Source organism: Podarcis cretensis, assembly GCF_951804945.1.
Source record: "Podarcis cretensis genome assembly, chromosome: 2".
Classification (NCBI taxonomy): Eukaryota; Metazoa; Chordata; class Lepidosauria; order Squamata; family Lacertidae; genus Podarcis; species Podarcis cretensis.
The window spans coordinates 107,916,942-107,934,273 of record NC_137171.1 but is presented as its reverse complement, the minus strand read 5'-3'; the positions used below and the strand labels follow the sequence as shown (position 1 = coordinate 107,934,273).

General features: G+C 47.3%; 1 protein-coding gene across 2 annotated transcripts in view; it reads left to right on the top strand.

Annotated features, from left to right (window-relative positions):
- Nucleotides 1-4,817, top strand: part of SETD5 (SET domain containing 5) — a 63,567-nt gene extending 58,750 nt beyond the window's left edge. For both annotated transcript variants that reach the window (XM_079957919.1, XM_079957918.1), the window contains 3 exons: nt 1,095-1,228; nt 2,304-2,389; nt 2,538-4,817. In XM_079957919.1, the coding sequence (XP_079814045.1) occupies nt 1,095-1,228; nt 2,304-2,389; nt 2,538-3,167 (850 nt within the window). In that variant the 3' untranslated portion in view covers nt 3,168-4,817. The remainder of the gene's footprint in view (nt 1-1,094; nt 1,229-2,303; nt 2,390-2,537) is intronic.
- Nucleotides 4,818-17,332: the final 12,515 nt, after the last annotated feature.

Below are 17,332 nucleotides of genomic sequence, written 5' to 3'. Positions count from 1 at the left end.
GCCCCATTAGCTAAAGTGGTGCTTCAGGTTAAGAACAGTTTCAGTTTAAGAACGGACCTCTGGAAAGGATTAAGTACTTAACCCGAGGTACCACTGTACCAGCATTGATTGTACTGTAAAAGTTGGAGCGGAAGTACCCATTGGAGTTAAGCCAGGAATGGGGGGGGGGATGATTTTTAAAATTGGGTTGCAAGCATAATTATGAAATTCAAAAGGGTTTTCCAAAAGGGTAAAATTCTGGCTGCTGTGCTTCAGCATAGAACATTCTGTACATGCCTTCTTTCTCACTCCTTGCAACTGCCTTGTGAAGGAGGCTGGGCACCATTGTTCCAATTTTACTTATAATAAAAAGTTGAGAGTCGAATGACCTATCCAGAGCCACTTCAGCGAGTCCACTTCTCACTAAAATGGTCCTAAGCAGAGGAAAATCCATACCAGCTGTGTAAAATGAGCATTTTAACATTTCAAATTACCTTGGCGAGCAGAGCATAGTGAAATAGAGCTTTGTTTTATGCATTACAACTATATTTGTGTATTGATTGGAGATCTCTCTTTGCATGATCCTAAAGCACAAAGTAAAATCTCAGGCTATATTTTTACTGCCCCAGAGCAAACCATCCTAATAAACACTGCAGCCGTGGCAGCATTCCAGCAGTGGTTGGGTTGCTCGTACAATATCCTGTGTATGCCTCGGACTCTTATCCCAGGGTAACTGCCTTCTGTTTCCCCCAACGGAACTATAGAAATAGGCTGCAGTGTTACCATTTGATTAAAATGGTTATTTGTCTCTAATGAATATTTTCTAGCCATCATTGTGAGGCAAGCTCCACTCTGCCCTAGAATTAAACAGCACTTGCCTCAACAACTAAGGTGCACAAGCCTTAAGCTGCAGGTTGCGCTTAATGTAGAAATACACATGAACACAACCCTTCCAGACCGCAGGGGAACCTTTCAACATAATAAACTACAGTTGTTGTTGTTGTTGTTGTTGTTGTTGTTGAAAAATATTGTCACAAGATGTTTGAAATTGTTTAGACCTCTTGAAGGGTCCAGAGGTATCATTCCCATTCACGCTCTTTTGTGCCCTGCAATAGGATGGTTCCCACCTCGGTGGAGCGGCTGCGAGAAGGCCGTGGGATTCTGGAGAAGGTGTTACGCAGCAGCGCCAAGTTGTGTCAGAGAGGAGAGCCCTCACCCACTCGGGAGAGCCTAGGGGAGAGAGAAGCAGGTAAATGGGAATGCACTGGGGGGGGCTGCCTTTGGAGCTCGAGCAGGTGGGGCTGAATCTACAGGCAGGGCTCTGATCTTGTGGAATGACGGAGTCCAAGACCGTCTGTGACTTACAGGACTTCTGCTCCACGTGGCGCAGGCTCACATCACTCCAAACAAAGCAGTTAAGATTCATTCGCTAGCTTTGTCTTGGGGATGCAGATATAAGTCTCTCTCTCTCTCTACCGATTGACTTACACAAGTGTTTACAATTCTACAGTGAGGTATTCAAGAAGAGGTTAGGCGGGCATAGAATTGAAGAGTTCAAAGAGACCCCAAGGGCCTTCTAGTCCAACCTCCCTGCAGTGCAGGAATCTCAGCTGAAGCATCCATGACAGATGCCCATCCAGCCTCTGCTTAAACCACCTCCAAGGAAGGAGAGTCCGTCACCTCCTGCATGAGCCTGTTGATCCACTGTCAAACAGCTCTTACCACCAGAAATTTCTTCCCGATGTTTAGTTGAAATCTCCTTTCTTTGTAATTTGAATCCCTTGGTTTGGGTCCTAGCCCTCCAGAGCAGAAGAAAACAAGCCTGCTCTATCCTCCATGTGGAAGCCCTTGAGATATTTGAAGGCGGCTATCGTATCTCCTCTCAGTCTCCTCTTTATCTCAACTGTTCCTCGTAAGGCTTGGTTTCCAGACCCTGGATCAGCTTGGTTGCCTTCCTCTGCACACATTCCAGCTTGCCAGTATCCTTCTTAAATTGGGACACCCAGAACTGGACACAGTACTCTAGGTGTTGTCTGACCAAGGCAGAAGAGAGGAAAGGGGATTGACTAGATAAGGCCATGATTCTGTGAAAAAGAGTCTTTCTCTCCCCCCTCCCCCCCCGCCTTCAGTGTTGCTCCTATAGCTATTGAGGTTTTATTAGTTTTATTCTAATCCTTGCCTACATTTCAGTTTTTCTAGAGCTGGGGCTCTTCAGGGGGTCTCTCTCACACCTGTCCCTGCTACAGGGGCTCACCTGTAGCTGGTTCCTCCTAATCCAGCAACCTGTATTTCTGCTGCTAGACCCTCTCTGCTCTGCCTTCCAGATGCTGCGGAAGGAGATTCGACAGACCCCCTCAACCCTTCCCTCAAGGGACCAGCCGTTTATAGTCCTTCACGTTACAGCTACCAGGTAAGTGAGGCAGTACCCGCCTCGTGCCGTTCACGGTTCCCGTGCAGTTGGCTCTCGGGTGCAGTCCAGCCTCTCTTTCCGGGTTCGCTGAGCTGCAGAGCCGGATGCTGAACGGCGGTTTTGTGATGCCTGCTTCTTTCCCTTGCAGCTCTTGCAGTCGGACAGCCCGCGGGCGGAGTCGCAGACCGTCCTCCAGAGCGCCTCCCCGTACCGAGGACACCCCATGCCATCCCCTGGCTACAGCTACAGGTCCCAGTCCCAGAGAGCAGGGCACCTTCCACCCCTCGGCTCCTCAGAACCCTCCCTTTCCTCTGCCCCCCCGGTCGCCACAGACTCCTCGGCTCTGTTTGCAGGGAACTCTGGGTATTATAGCAGCCAGCAGCCGTCTGGCAGCGGCGTCTTGAAGAAGAGCTGCCCTGTAGCCATTGCTCCCAGCCCTGCCCAAACGGCGGCAGCCGTAGACTGTTTGCCCCCCTCTGAAACAGGGTCTCATCCCTGCGTGGGAACCGCCGGCTGCCCTCCTTCCTCCTCCTCCTCCTCCTCCACCACTTCCTCATCGTCTTCTTCCTCGTCGTCGTCCAGGCCTTCGCAGTCAGACTTGCGGACTATCAACCCTCCCGCCTCTGGGCAGCCTGCTCTGTACCAGAGCTCCAGAGCCGCAGCACTTTCCAGCTCGCAGCAGCACTACTCTCACCGAGGGGGAGGAGGCAGCATCAATCAATACAGACTGCAGCAGCTTGCAGGGTCAGGCGTAAAGACTCAGACCGGCCTTTCTTAGGGCAGGACAGACTAGAGCCCACCGTTCCTTCTGGCAGTGGCTGACGGGGGAGCCATGCCGGGATAGCAAAGGACCCAGAGGCTGGGGCTCTGGGGTGTCCTGGGCAAGAGAGAGCACTGCCGGCCACCCCTTGGCTTTGGAAGGAGGAGAAGGCAGTGGCGGCAGCAGAATTGGCAGAAAAGCATCTCCCTGGTGTCCGGGTACGTTGTAGAAAGCAAACGGTGCTGAGTGGCATGGCCTCTGTCTCCTACCGGTGCCCTTAGCTGTAGTCACCTGGGCAGGTAGGGAAAGCTTGAATATGAAACCAGTGCAAATCAGAAAAATAAATAAATAGGGGAGATGGGGATATGTGGGGGGAGGGGGGCGTTAATCTAAATCCCAAAGTGCTCTCTGCAAGGTTGGGTTCCCAGAGTATTCTGGTCGGGGAGGGTTGGGGGCTTAGTCCATTCTGATCATTCCAGTTGCAAATAAAGAGCATTTGTGGGAGAGAAGCAAGAGCCGTGGGGTGGGGCTGGTAGCAGTGTGAGTGCGTGTGTGTGTGTGTGTGTGTGTGAGAGAGAGAGAGAGAGAGAGAGAGAGAGAGAGAGAGAGAGAGGGCAGGGTGTGCATGCAGGCATTGCTGCAAAAAGTCACTCTAGTAAGTCCATACTATGCCTCTGAAGTTGGCATCTCGCTGCCAGTGAGGGGGTGGCCTAGGGGTGTGGTCAGTTCGTTCCAAGAGGCCAGTGCTGTGGCAGTGGGAATATGGACGGTGGCTTGCTTTAGGCACCTGCCCTAATTCTAGGTGGGGGTGATGAGCAAGGTGCCCAGTCTGGTGGCATTGCTGCTGCTGTGGTCAAGGGTATCATGGAGTGCATGAAAAACACGCCTGCTACCTCCCCCTGAGGCCCAAGAGGAACAACACCAGGCCCGCCAAATGCTCTGTCAAATTCCATACAGTTGCCAGCTTTTCTCACTTGTTTACCTGTCAAGCGTGCGTTTTTATTTATCTAATTTTATATTCAGTTATAACCATAGTAGGTTAGCAAAAATATCAGGCAGGTCTAACCCTGGTCCTGCCAAGGACCTTCTCGTTTCCTCTCGGACAAGATATTGCTGTGAGCATGTCTTCCCTCATTTCTCAGATGCACAGTCTTTCCCCCCTCCCATTTCTTTCTTTTTAAAAAAAAATTAATAATAATTAGGACTGTTAAAAGTTTCTCTAATCCACAACTGAAATCAGGTGTTCATTCGACTTAGAGGAAACTTTTAAAATTGATCAGAGCAGAGCAGAAGAAATAAACGAACCCTTTCCTTCAAAAGTGTCTGGCTGTTAGCGTGTTGGGGATAGAACTTGTCACCCACAAGACAAGTCCTATATACTGTATAAAAAAAGGGTGTCAGCTTCACTGGGCTTTGCAGCCTCCCTTTCCGACATGCTGAGCATGCCTCGTGGGGGTGAGCATTGCAAGCGATGATTCTGGAGATCAGCAGGCAAAAGGCGATGCGCCTGTTCTATGTGCAGTCGCTGGGAAGGAGCCACCAGGAAGTTTGGGGGGCAGGCGGACGAGCTGTAGCGCTGCCCTCAAGTGGAGTTGTACACTGTGCTGTAACATTTGAACTTTCACAAGAGATGTAATAATTTTGATAATAAAATACTTAACTTGAAAACCAACCTGTTACGCTCTCTCACTGGGTTCTTGGGCGATGAAGTGGGGTTTTGTTTGCGCAAAATCCAGGTGAAGCCGAAGGGACAGGGTGCCTTGTTGCACACAGTCCAAGATTTCAGCCCTCCTTTCAACACAGCCCTCAAGATCTGGAGATCGTTCAGGGAAAGAGAACCCCAAAGTTAAGGGGCAGTTGCTGAGAGTGCCCCTTTTCTCATCATTGTGGACCTGGTTTGCTGCTGTACATGGTATTCCTTATCTATATTAAATGATAAAACAGAGCGATGAGTAAAAGTAGGATCTTAGGCTTGGTAGGACCAGGACCTTAAACAAAGATTGGAAGGCTATTTGAGCTATTTCTGGCACTGGTGTAATTTGGTCCTGATTACCTTGCACAAGACAAGCCACGGCATTTTGTACCAGTTTAAAGCATCTGAAATGTTATCAAGGGCAGCCCTGCGTGAAGTGCATTACTGTAGTCAAGGCTCAGCGTTCTGAATGCATGAATGCTGCCGTATCTGCTGCTGTTGCTGTTACAAAGAATCACAGCCTTCTCTCCAAGTACAGCCTGAAAGAGCACATCCCAGATCCCTAGTGTAACCTGTCCATCCCGGCTTGGACATGAATACAAGAGTAGCCCTGGGTCTGTGCCTGAACAGCCAGAGACTGCTCCACATCGTTAACTTCTCCAGAGATGCTGAACGCAACGTCATGGTGAGTTATCCTGCCCTCTTCCTGCCAAAGACTGGAAAGGCAGAGTGGTCTTTGTACGTCAGGTATGCCCCCATCAACCCAGTCACCTTGAATGGCAAGCTGCGGAAACAGGCTAATACAAATCTGAACTTGTATGAGGAAATCGTGCTTGTAAACAGTAAGAACCACCAACCAACTACAGTGGTACCTCGGGTTAAGTACTTAATTCGTTCTGGAGGTCCGTTCTTAACCTGAAACTGTTCTTAACCTGAAGCACCACTTTAGCTACTGGGGCCTCCTGCTCCCGCTGCGCCACCAGAGCACAATTTCTCTTCTCATCCTGAAACACAGTTCTTAACCCGAGGTACTATTTCTGAGTTAGCAGAGTCTGTAACCTGAAGCATATGTAACCTGAAGCGTCTGTAACCCGAGGTACCACTGTATTCAGCTAAGAACCAACAGATCCTTCTCTAGAGGTGGTCAGTCATTGTGGGTTGTACTAACTAAAGCTATTTAAAAATCCTGTCAGGTGGGGAAAGTTGTCTGCCAGTGAATAACTTGTTGTCCAAAGGCTGCCTCTGCTGAGGTGTATCGATTTTATAAGCATATTTTTATTACGGAATGCTCTCCCCCACCCAAGAGATTCACCTGTCGCCTACCTTAACCGTCTCAAGCTTTTTCACATAACCATTTTAATCTTGCTGACTCCTGTGTTGTTTTTATGATTGTGTAGCTTTTAGTTCATTATGTTTTCCATATTTTTGTTCTTTTTTCTGGGGCTTTGGTTGACATGTGGTATGAAAATACTCGCAGCCAAATAAATATGGCCTCCACCATGCTTCGACACGGGGAGAGCACTGACTTAGACACTGCTAAGATGCAGGTGGCGCTGTGGTCTAAACCACTGAGCCTCTTGCCAATCAGAAGGTCAGCGGTTCAAATCCCGATGACGGAGTGTGCTCCCATTGCTCTGTCCCAGCTTCTGCTAACCTAGCAGTTGGAAAGCACGCCAGTGCGAGTAGATAAATAGGTACCGCTGCAGCAGGAAGGTAAATGGCGTTTCTGTGCGCTCTGGTTTCCATCACTGTGTTCCATTGCACCAGAAGTCCTGCTGGCCACATGACTCAGAAAGCTGTCTGTGGACAAACGCCGGCTCCCTCGGCCTGAAAGCAAGATGAGCACCACAACTCCATAGTCACCTTTGGCTGGACAACTGTCCAGGGGTCTTTTACCTTTAGCTTTTTTAATGAAACCAAATGAGAAGGGGGTGTCTCGGAACTTACTGATGAACAGGTGTGGAGGCAGAATGGCAACCTGTGAAATCTCTTGGGGAAACATTTTGTGGTATTGACAAGCAACTGACATCATCTTCTGGAACTTGTGAGTGCTGAGAAGGTGGCAAAAGGGTTTGTAAAATTCACATTAGGTTTGCCACTGCTTTGATTGGAACTCGGAACAATACCAGAACAGTAGGTTTTTCTTTTTCAAATGCCCAGAGTTGACACTTGACCTAATGAATTTATAAAAGTAAACTGAAGATCCAATACACAAAACTCGAAATGCTTTACACATACTGGGCTATACTGAACTTTTTGTTCTAGCTGAGAAGCCAATTTTACCACACCTAATGGTCCCAAGGGACGCGAGTGGCGCTGTGGTCTAAACCACTGAGCCTAGGGCTTGCCAATCGGAAGGTCAGCGGTTCGAATCCCCGCGATGGAATGAGCTCCTATTGCTTGGTTCCAGCTCCTGCCAACCTAGCAGTTTGAAAGCACACCAGTGCAAGTAGATAAATAGGTACCACTCTGGTGGGAAGGTAAACGGCGTTTCCATGCGCTGCTCTTGTTCGCCAGAAGCAGCTTAGTCATGCTGGCCACATGACCTGGAAGCTGTCTGCTGGCTCCCTCGGCCAATAAAGCAAGATGAGTGCCGCAACCCCAGAGTTGTCCGCGACTGGACTTAACGGTCAGGGGTTCCTTTACCTAACAGTCCCAAAGATTGGACTTCAAAGCTGTTTGTCTCACATAACCTTTGCGATGGGATGGAATACCAAGCATGGTGGAATACAGTAGACTGAATATCCATTACTGGGAAATGGTATATGTCCCACTTTACCTGCAATGAGCTCAGTGTTATGTATATGGTCCTCTTCCTCCATTCATATTTTTATCCTCAACAACTCTCTGAGGTTAGGTTGACAGTGAGCGGCTGACCCAAGGGCACCCAGTGAGTGTCAGGGCTGAGTGGGGGATTTGATCTCCCAGGTCCTCGTGCAGTACTCTAACCACTACACCACACTGGCCCCCTTTTCACATGTTCTGCCAGGACAGTGGCTGATTGGACTAACGATATGAATGGGTAGATCCACAGTCTTTAAAGTATTATCCTGAACAATAAGGTGCTGTGGCTGATGGTTGGGCTATATTCCCAATAACTAAGGTCCAATTCTCTCTGCACATGGTCAGGCACCCTCTTTGCAGCTGCAGGGTGACCCAGTTAAAAATCTGGCCCTCCTCTTTGCCTCAGGGCTCAGAGGTGGGAATCACTTTTTCTGGGCTACCCTTTTTTTTGCTGCTGCATCACATGGCTGTCTCATGTTAAGCTTTTGGGTCTACTAAGACCCCTAGGTCCCTTCCCTACGGACTACTTGCAAGTCAGGTGCCCCCTCCCCAATCTTATATTTTTGCTGCTGGTTCTTCTTCCTAAGTGCAGGACCAGACATTTGTCCCTATTGAAATTCGTTTTGTTTGGGCCAACCTGTTAAGGTCATCTTGAATCCCGATTCAACTTCCGGGTTAGCGCCATTGGTAATGGCAGAATTCCTCTGAGAGGAATTTACTCCATGAAAATCGGGTCTGGCCGTCACGGTGAAGACAGAGACCCTTCAGAAATCACAGGCGGGTGAAGCCTGTGAACGTGGGATTCGGCGGGCACCTTTTGTGCCTCCCCTACTCGCGGGGAAACCCGTTTTCGGGTCTCTGGAGCGAAGTGGGGTGAGCAGCGCGGTGCTGTGAATCGACTGCTTTTTCCACGGAGTGAAGCTGCGTAGCCGTTGCCGGAGAGCGCTGACTTTTTCCTGTGAACAATTGGACTTTAAAAGACACTACCCGTGAGTAGAACAAATTGGAAACTTTTAAAAGAAGAAAGATTTAATCCGGAATTCTAGCGGGGAGGTATAAACAGGAAGTCTGCCTTCCGCTTTTGTAAATAGAACAAAGCAAAGAGGCTGCAAGCTAGAGTCTTGGAAAGCCGATTGGAAAGGAAAAACTCCAACCTCCACAGCATCCTTTTCTAAGTGCTCACAGACTGACTGACCTAGGACCTTTCCTGGTATCAATGTCAAGCTCACCGGTCAGTAGGTACCTTAGGTGCAGCTCATCAGACCCTGGAGATTTGAGTTTGTTTAAAGTAGCTATGTGTTCTCTTACCACCTGTTTCGCCATCTTGGACTGCAGCATCCTTCCATCATTTATTCTCTTATCACCAGATGGGCGATAGCTTTCCCTTTGGATGAAGACAGAGGCAAAGTAGGTGTTGAGTATCTCCGCCTTTTCTCTGTCATCCAATAGCATTTCTCCATCCTCTACATGCAAGGGACCTACTCTTGCTTTTAAACATAGCCAAAGAAACCTTTTAAAATTATTTTTAACCTCTTGCAAGCCTGAGCTCATTCTGAGATATGGCCCACATGGCCTCCTCTCTGCTTGTGTATGCTCTTCCTATGTGATTCCTCATTTTTCCATTTCTTATACATCTCAGCGCATCTGCAAGCTCCTTATGCAACTACACCAGTTTCTTCAGGTTTCTTTCTTGTTGGAATTGTCTGCTTTTATGCCTTCAGTATTTCCCCTTTAAGAAACTCGCATCCATCTTGGTCTCCTTCCCCCCAGGGTGATGAGGACAAGAGGGGAAATAATTAATTCTAGGCAGGGTCTCCTTGCTCTGCGTGCAGAGTGGTGGGTTGCATTGAACACGCAGCAGCTTCATTGCGCAGTATAGAAACCATTGGGGCTAGAAGTTTTGTTTTTTTAGCACATCAGAAGGGGTGTGTGTGTGCAGCACCTACTGATACAGCAGTCTTGATATAAGCACAATAAAATTTGGTATAAGCCCATAATTCTTTCCAGGCACTACTGCTGAGATACAACCTTTCCCCATGTCTTGCAGGACTAGCGGAATTATTATTGAAAGTTATTTGCTGCCCTTCTTTAAGAGGGGCGCTTTACAACAAAATGCACAAAATACACAATATAATAACATGGCAACCATACCCTGAAATAAACCTAGAAAACTTAGCTGCGTATGATCACTGCATGGTTAGCATTCTGTTGCAGACGTGCATTCCAACCTTGCAGCTATAGCTCAGCTGAGTGCCTTTGCTGCAGCTTCATAATCCACAGGCCCACTGACTCCCTCTCACAGTGAATTCAGGTGGTCGAGCCCCAGCAGAACTGGAACCAAAACTGATCTGCTGAGAAACTTGGGAGGAGCTACTGGCATCCTTGGGAGTAAGCCTCAGGTTTGCAGAAGAAAACCTGGGTGAGGAACGGAATGGAGTATTCCTAAAGAATACTCTGGCCTGCTGGCTGGAACTCAAAACCAGGAGCTCTCCTGTTAGGAGGGGACGGTGCACTGCAACATTTTGTAGTGGAGGCTGCTTGCTCAGTCCTGGAGCTGAGCTCTTAACGTGCACACCTGCCAGTGCTTAGTCTACATGCAGCCTTTGGTCCTTGCTGCCACTGCTGTTTAAGTGGATCCTCTCCCTTGATTTGGGAGCGCATAAACACCTTAATTTTAACCCATTTGCCCCACAGCGAGGGAGCAAAGGGCCTGATCACACAGCCATGCCCGGAATATTCTCCCACCTACACCTGCTGCCCCAGCGCTTGCCACCAGTGTGCCCTTGGCACCGGCAGCATCGTGATCAACAGTCTCCATAGTTACACAGGCCAGGTTGCCATGGAGACGACTGGAGAAAGGCAGGTAGGCACCAGCTCAAGGTGTAGCAATGAGTCACTGTGGGGAGCAGAGGCAGGAGAACAGGACGTGTGTTCAGTAGATGAACCGGGTGAATTATTGATGCTGATTTGAAAAACTAAAATAAACATAGGGTTTCCCCCTTCACCTTCTTAGAGCAGAAGGGGATACAGTGGTACCTCGGGTTAAGAATTTAATTTCTTCCAGAGGTCTGTTCTTAACCTGAAACTGTTCTTAACCTGAGGTAACACTGTAGCTAATGGGGCCTCCTGCTGCTGCCGCCACACCATTTCTGTTCTGATCCTGAAGCAAAGTTCTTAACCCGAGGTACTATTTCTGGGTTAGCAGAGTCTGTAACCTGATGCGTATGTAACCTGAAGCGTATGTGACCCGAGGTACCACTGTATATCCAAGGAACTGCATTCTGTGATCAGATCACATTGTAAAGATAGGACCAGAGGGAAATCTCTCATGGGAGCTTTTGGTAATCAAGTGGGTTCTCCTTTTCTCTCTGCCCTGGCCCTTTTCCTTCCAGGGACTGCAGACAAGGCAGCTCCCCTGTGGATACTATACAGGAAGAAATAAAAAAGATGTTAAGGAGTCCCATAGAAAAGAAACCCGAGGCCTACCTATTGGGTCTTTTGGGAAAAGATATTCCACAAGAAAAGAAAATAATTTTCCTGTATGCTACAGCGGCGGCCAGAACAGTACGAGCCAGCAAATGGAAAAGTGAATTGTTTCCCTCCAAAGAGGAGTGGATATGTAAAATGAGTGACTATATACATTTGGCAAAATTAACAGCAGCCATAAGGTCACAGTCAAATCAAAAGTTATGATTACAATGGAAATGCTTTGAAGATTATATAAACACTGTTCACAAAATAATAAGTTGATATATATAGATTAAGACTGTAGAATACCGGTATATAAGAAGAATGATCTTTAAATGAGATATGAAATTCAGATAAGAAATGCAATGTAAGGATTTAACATAATAGAATACAGAAATCGGTGTGGTGGAGGGGAGCCAAGGGTGGGTGGGAATGTAATTTTATCTATCATTTTTTGTGGTTTTCTTTTGTCAAGTGTCTCTTTTATATCTTTGTACAGTGGTACCTCGGGTTAAGTACTTAATTCGTTCTGGAGGTCTGTTCTTAACCTGAAACTGTTCTTAACCTGAAGCACCACTTTAGCTAATGGGGCCTCCTGCTGCCACCGCGCCAACGGAGCACGATTTCTGTTCTCATCCTGAAGCAAAGTTCTTAACCTGAAGCACTATTTCTGGGTTAGCGGAGGATGTAACCTGAAGCGTATGTAACCTGAGGTACCACTGTCTTTTGTATTTTTGTATTGTGTGTATCAGATACTAAAAATAAAAATTTAATTTAAAAAAAAAAAGGCAGCTTGCCTATGCTGGCCCAGTTCAAGAGCCAGAAGCATAGTGAATATATTTTCCAGAAATGACTTCTGAGCTGCAACACTTCAGACTACAGCTGGAGAAAGCGACAGTGTGTGTGTGTGCTATTTTGAAGGCCAGTAGAGGCTGATGTCCATTGGGACTGGTAGGGCGTAAGGCAGGAGGCCAACAGCAGGTGGAGCCAGAGGCAATGACAGGCAGAGCCCACTAATTCTAGTGTCCTCACGCTCTGCCCTGCAGAGTTCGACAAGGGGCAACGCTGAGACCAGGGAGGATGAACCTGGCAGCTAGTGACAACCCTCCTGGACTGGTTGTAAGTAAGAAGGCAGAGGAGGTGAGGGCTTGATGAGGTCATTTATTTCATGTATAGTGGAACAGCGCTCCATTTGCTCCAATAGACCAGCCTCTACTGGATATGTATACATGAAATAGTCCTCTCTACACCTAGGAAAGTACCACACCAAGGAGCAAGTACTATGTTTAAGCTTTCTCCCTGGTGTGCTAGTTCACTGCATATAGGGAGCGTGCTTTTTTCTTTTCGGGTCCTGAAAGAACTACATTGGCTCCCAGTACGTTTCCAAGCACAATTCAAAGTGTTGGTGCTGACCTTTAAAGCCCTAAACGGCTTCGGCCCAGTATACCTGAAGAAGCGTCTCCACCCCCATTGTTCAGCCTGGACACTGAGGTCCAGCTCTGAGGGCCTTCTGGCGGTTCCCTCACTGTGAGAAGTGAAGCTACAGGGAACCAGGCAGAGGGCCTTCTCGGTAGTGGCACCTGCCCTGTGGAACACCCTCCCACCAGATGTCAAGGGAATAAACAACTATCTGACTTTTAGAAGACATCTGAAGGCAGCCCTGTTTAGGGAAGTTTTTAATGTTTGACGTTTTATCGTGTTTTTAATATTCTGTTGGGAGCCGCCCAGAGTGGCTGGGGAAACCCAGCCAGATGGATGGGGTATAAATAAATGATTACAGTGGTACCTCGGGTTAAGTACTTAATTTGTTCCGGAGGTCCGTTCTTAACCTGAAACTGTTCTTAACCTGAAGCACCGCTTTAGCTAATGGGGCCTCCTCCTGCTGCTGCTGTGCCGCCGGAGCACAATTTCTGTTCTCATCCTGAAGCAAAGTTCTTAACCCGAGGTACTATTTCTGGGTTAGCGGAGTCTGTAACCTGAAGCATATGTAACCCGAGGTACCACTGTGTTATTATTAAAGCAGGATTTAAAAAAATAAATAAATTAAAGAATGATGCATCCCTCTGCAATCTGAAGTGGCCCAGAATTCTTTCTCCCCTTAGTCTCCCATCTAACTCTGCTGAATGAGTTAAACGGGCTTTGAGGCTGACACTTCAGCTGGGTGGGTGGGTGGGTGTGGGTGTCTGTTGGCTGTCACACTCAACTCTTCACCCCCAGGATCCTCTTAAGAACATAAGAAGAGCCTGTTGGATCAGGCCAGTCGCATCCTGTTCTCACAGCGCCAACCAGATGCCTGTGGGAAACCAGAAAGCAGGATTCGAACACAAGAGGTCTCTCCCTGCTGCAGTTTCCAGCAACTGGTATTCAGAAGCACTGCTGCCTCAAACTGAGCACAGAGCACAGCCATCGTGGCTATAGTAGCCCTCAACAGCCGCCCTCCTCCTCCATGAATTTGTCTAATCCTTTTTAAAGCCGTCCAACTCGGCTGCCCTCACTGTCTTCTGTGCAAGGGAGTTCCATAGTTTAACTATCTGCAGCCAGTGTGGTGTAGTGGTTAAGAGCGGTGGACTTGTAATCTGGTGAACCGGGTTCGCTTCCCCGCTCCTCCATATGCAGCTGCTGGGTGACCTTGGGCCAGTCACACTTCTCTGAAGTCTCTCAGCCCCACTCACCTCACAGAGTATTTGTTGTGGGGGAGAAAGGGAAAGGAGATTGTTGGCGGCTTTGAGACTCCTTAAAGGTAAAGGTAAAGGGACCGCTGACCATTAGGTCTAGTCACGAACGACTTTGGGGTTGCGGCGCTCATCTCGCTTTATTGGCCGAGGGAGCCAGCGTACAGCTTCTGGGTCATGTGGCCAGCATGACTAAGCCGCTTCTGGCGAACCAGAGCAGTGCATGGAAACGCCGTTTACCTTCCCGCCAGAGCGGTACCTATTTATCTACTTGCACTTGATGTGCTTTCGAACTGCAAGGTTGGCAGGAGCAGGGACCGAGCAACGGGAGCTCACCCCATCGCGGGGATTTGAACCGCCGACCTTCTGATCGGCAAGTCCTAGGCTCTGTGGTTTAACCCACAGCGCCACCCCAGGTCCCTTGGAGACTCCTTAGGGTAGTGATAAAGCGGGAGATCAAATCCAAACACTTCTTCAACTATCCCTGAGGGCAGCAGGGGAGCAGTGCTCTGTTCTTCCCCTGACAAGGTGCTTGCTTGGCCTGCCCCCCCCCCCCCCAGCACTTGCCATTTGAAGCAGCTGCCTTGCTCTGCCCTTATTTTATACTAAAGGAGGTTTGGGGAACTGTTAGCTCCCCTGACATTGCCAAACTCCCAAGTCCCTCCCATTGCTCTCAGCAGGCACAGCCGGGTGCCAAGGATAATGAGGGTTAGAATTATAGGGTTAGAAGGGACCCAAATGACCATCTGGTCCAGCCCTCAGCAATGCAGAAATCTTTAGTTCAGCAATGTCTGGGAAGGGGCCAAAAGTCCCCCAGACTTCTACTAAAACATGCAGTGGCAGTGATTCCACTTCCCCACCCGTTCTTCCCTTATTCACATTAACCGTTCTCTCCATGTGCGCTCACTAAGGTTTATCAGAAGAGGCCTTGCTCTGTCCATTTATGCAGCTGGAAAAAGACAGCGACAGCGCTTGAGGTTGCGATGGACCCCAGAGTTCTTGAAAGAGTCTCGTCTCTGTAGTAGGGCTTTCAATAATATTCCTGGTTTGTTATATTGTGTGGTTTGGGATACTAAAGGTTTGCTGCTTGCTTTTGTGCTGCTTGCTTATAATTGTATTTTAAAAAAAGTAAAATTTACATTTTCCGTTTCCTCACTTAACACCAAATGGGGGAATTTCAGGATAGGTTTGCGTTGTATGGAACCAGGTCAATGAGAGTGAAAGATGTATAAATAAATGTGTGCTGTTTCAATGACAAGGCTTACAACTGTGTGTCCATTCTTCTTTGCAATGCCTTCTCAGTCACTCTTGCGACAACTCCATAAAGTATGTATTATACCCATTTTGCAGTTAGGAGCTGAGGTCTGCCTGAGTCCAACTAGTTTCACGGCTGATGGGACAATTTGAACCAAAGGCTCAACTTGCTTTCTGCATTTAACTGCAAGAGCAGAACTGGAATGCCATTATGGCAATTGTGTGAATTTAATGGCGGATTGATAAATGTGAAATAAAAATCCCTGAGGGATTGCAACTGCACAGTGGTGAGCTTTCCAGATTTCCTCCCAAGACAGCAGATAACTGGCCATTTGCTGGCATTCACCAAGAACCTACCTGGGTGTGGAAGGTGTAGCTCCAATTCTGCTCCAAGCCAAGTGAAGCAAACATTTATGGCTTCATCTGATTTTTCAGTCTGAAGTTTCTGTCAAAGGCTCAGTGCAATGAGAGCCCGTTGGTTTAACATGCCTGTTTGGCGTTCTTTGTCACATCGTGATGCCTCCCTTAAAGCCTGAGATACAGGAATGAAATTTAGTATGCATTTTTCAGGGCACAAATCTCTCCTTCAGGTTTTGAACAGCTATTTTCAACCAATGAGAAAGAGAGAGGAGAGGTCCAAAATACCTCGTAAGTAATGTCGCCCTTGAGCAAGGACTAATCTCAGTGACACTCGGTGTGAGGGCAAGAATTCTCCAAACTGCAGCTCAACCTTTTGTTGTTGTTGTTAAGGGGCAAGGCAAGAGACAAAATACACTGAATTGTGATATCTGAAGTGGCACTTCTACAATGCTGATCTGTGTTCCCCATGCCATTTCTCTCTCTACCTTCCTTCAGGAAAATAAAAATCTATAAGCAAGTCTACCCATCCAGACCATCAGCCTCTCCGAATCACTAGCATGCATATCCTATCTCCTTGCCTTGCCCTGTGTGGCTTATATTCAGCACTTGGGACAAACTAATTCAGATTAACTAATTTACCGAATAAATTCAAAAATCCATGAAAAGAGTTTCTATAATTTCTGGGTGAGCTTTATATTGATTCGTGTTGTGCCGTTTTATCGCCTGGCCACCCAGATCTTCCGGGAGCTTTTAGCAAGTTGCCTTCACCATCCTGAATAATTTGTCGGTACCTGCAAACTTGACTGCCTCTCTGTTTGCCTGTAACTTCAGATCATTTATGAACAATGTAAATAAATTATAAGCCTCAATACACATGGGGGGGCAGGTCTGACTCCTCTGGGCTGGGTGAGGAGTTCCCAGCAGAAGCTGAGCTAAGCCCAACTCTTTTACTACAGACTGGCCGCTGGAACCTACGCCTGCACTGGAAAAGGAGGAGACTTCCTTACAATGTGACTTCTGTGTTTTAAAGTTACTGATCCGTAAGAGGGCCTGGCCTCTTATTCTACAATGACAAAGTGTGCTCCAGGAACCTTTGCTGAGGGCATTTGTCAAAAACATTTTGGGAGTCCAAATATACAATGTTAACATCGACCCAGATGTTTGGACACATAAACACTATTTTAGTGCCAGATTAAACATGCCTTTTCTCCTAGGGCATTTGAAGGAATGTGATCACCATGCTTATTGCTGTGTCAGATGTATGTGTATCGTATTTTACTGTGAAACTTGATGGCTGTTTTTAGTTGTATGTGGAAGCAGTCTAGAGATGTTCTGTATTAGCAATAAATAAATCAAATCATTATTATAATCAATATAACAATAGACAAACTCAAATAATTCTAATAGGTTGATGATGCAGAAACTTCCCTCTGCAGAAGCCATGCCTATTCTTCATAAACAAGGCTTATTCTTCCATAATATCCTTGATCATTTTATCTTTAAAAACTACAGTGTGTATTCTTCATAAACAAGGCTTATTCTTCCATAATATCCTTGATCATTTTATCTTTAAAAACTACAGTGTGTAGCATGTGGGCAGATGTACTGCACCTCCAGGATTCCCTTCAATGTACAGCTTTCCCTTATTCACTCATCATGATGATTTTGTTAGGATCTTAACACCTACAGATGCAAAGAAAACCCTTAGGTATACTTTTTCTTGCAGTCCCTGCCTCAGTGCCAATTCGTACAATCTGCCATGACAAGAAAGGCTGAGTGGATCCATGCAGAATTCTGTGCATGGTGAAGAAGCCAGTTCATTAAGTGGCCAATTGATTCCCATTGAGTGTGTTCCTGCTGAAATCTGGCTGAGTGGCGACAGCTGGTAAATGTAAATTAAAAATGGTGAACTGGGAGCTATGCTGAATCACATTACCTGCCCATGCACCAAT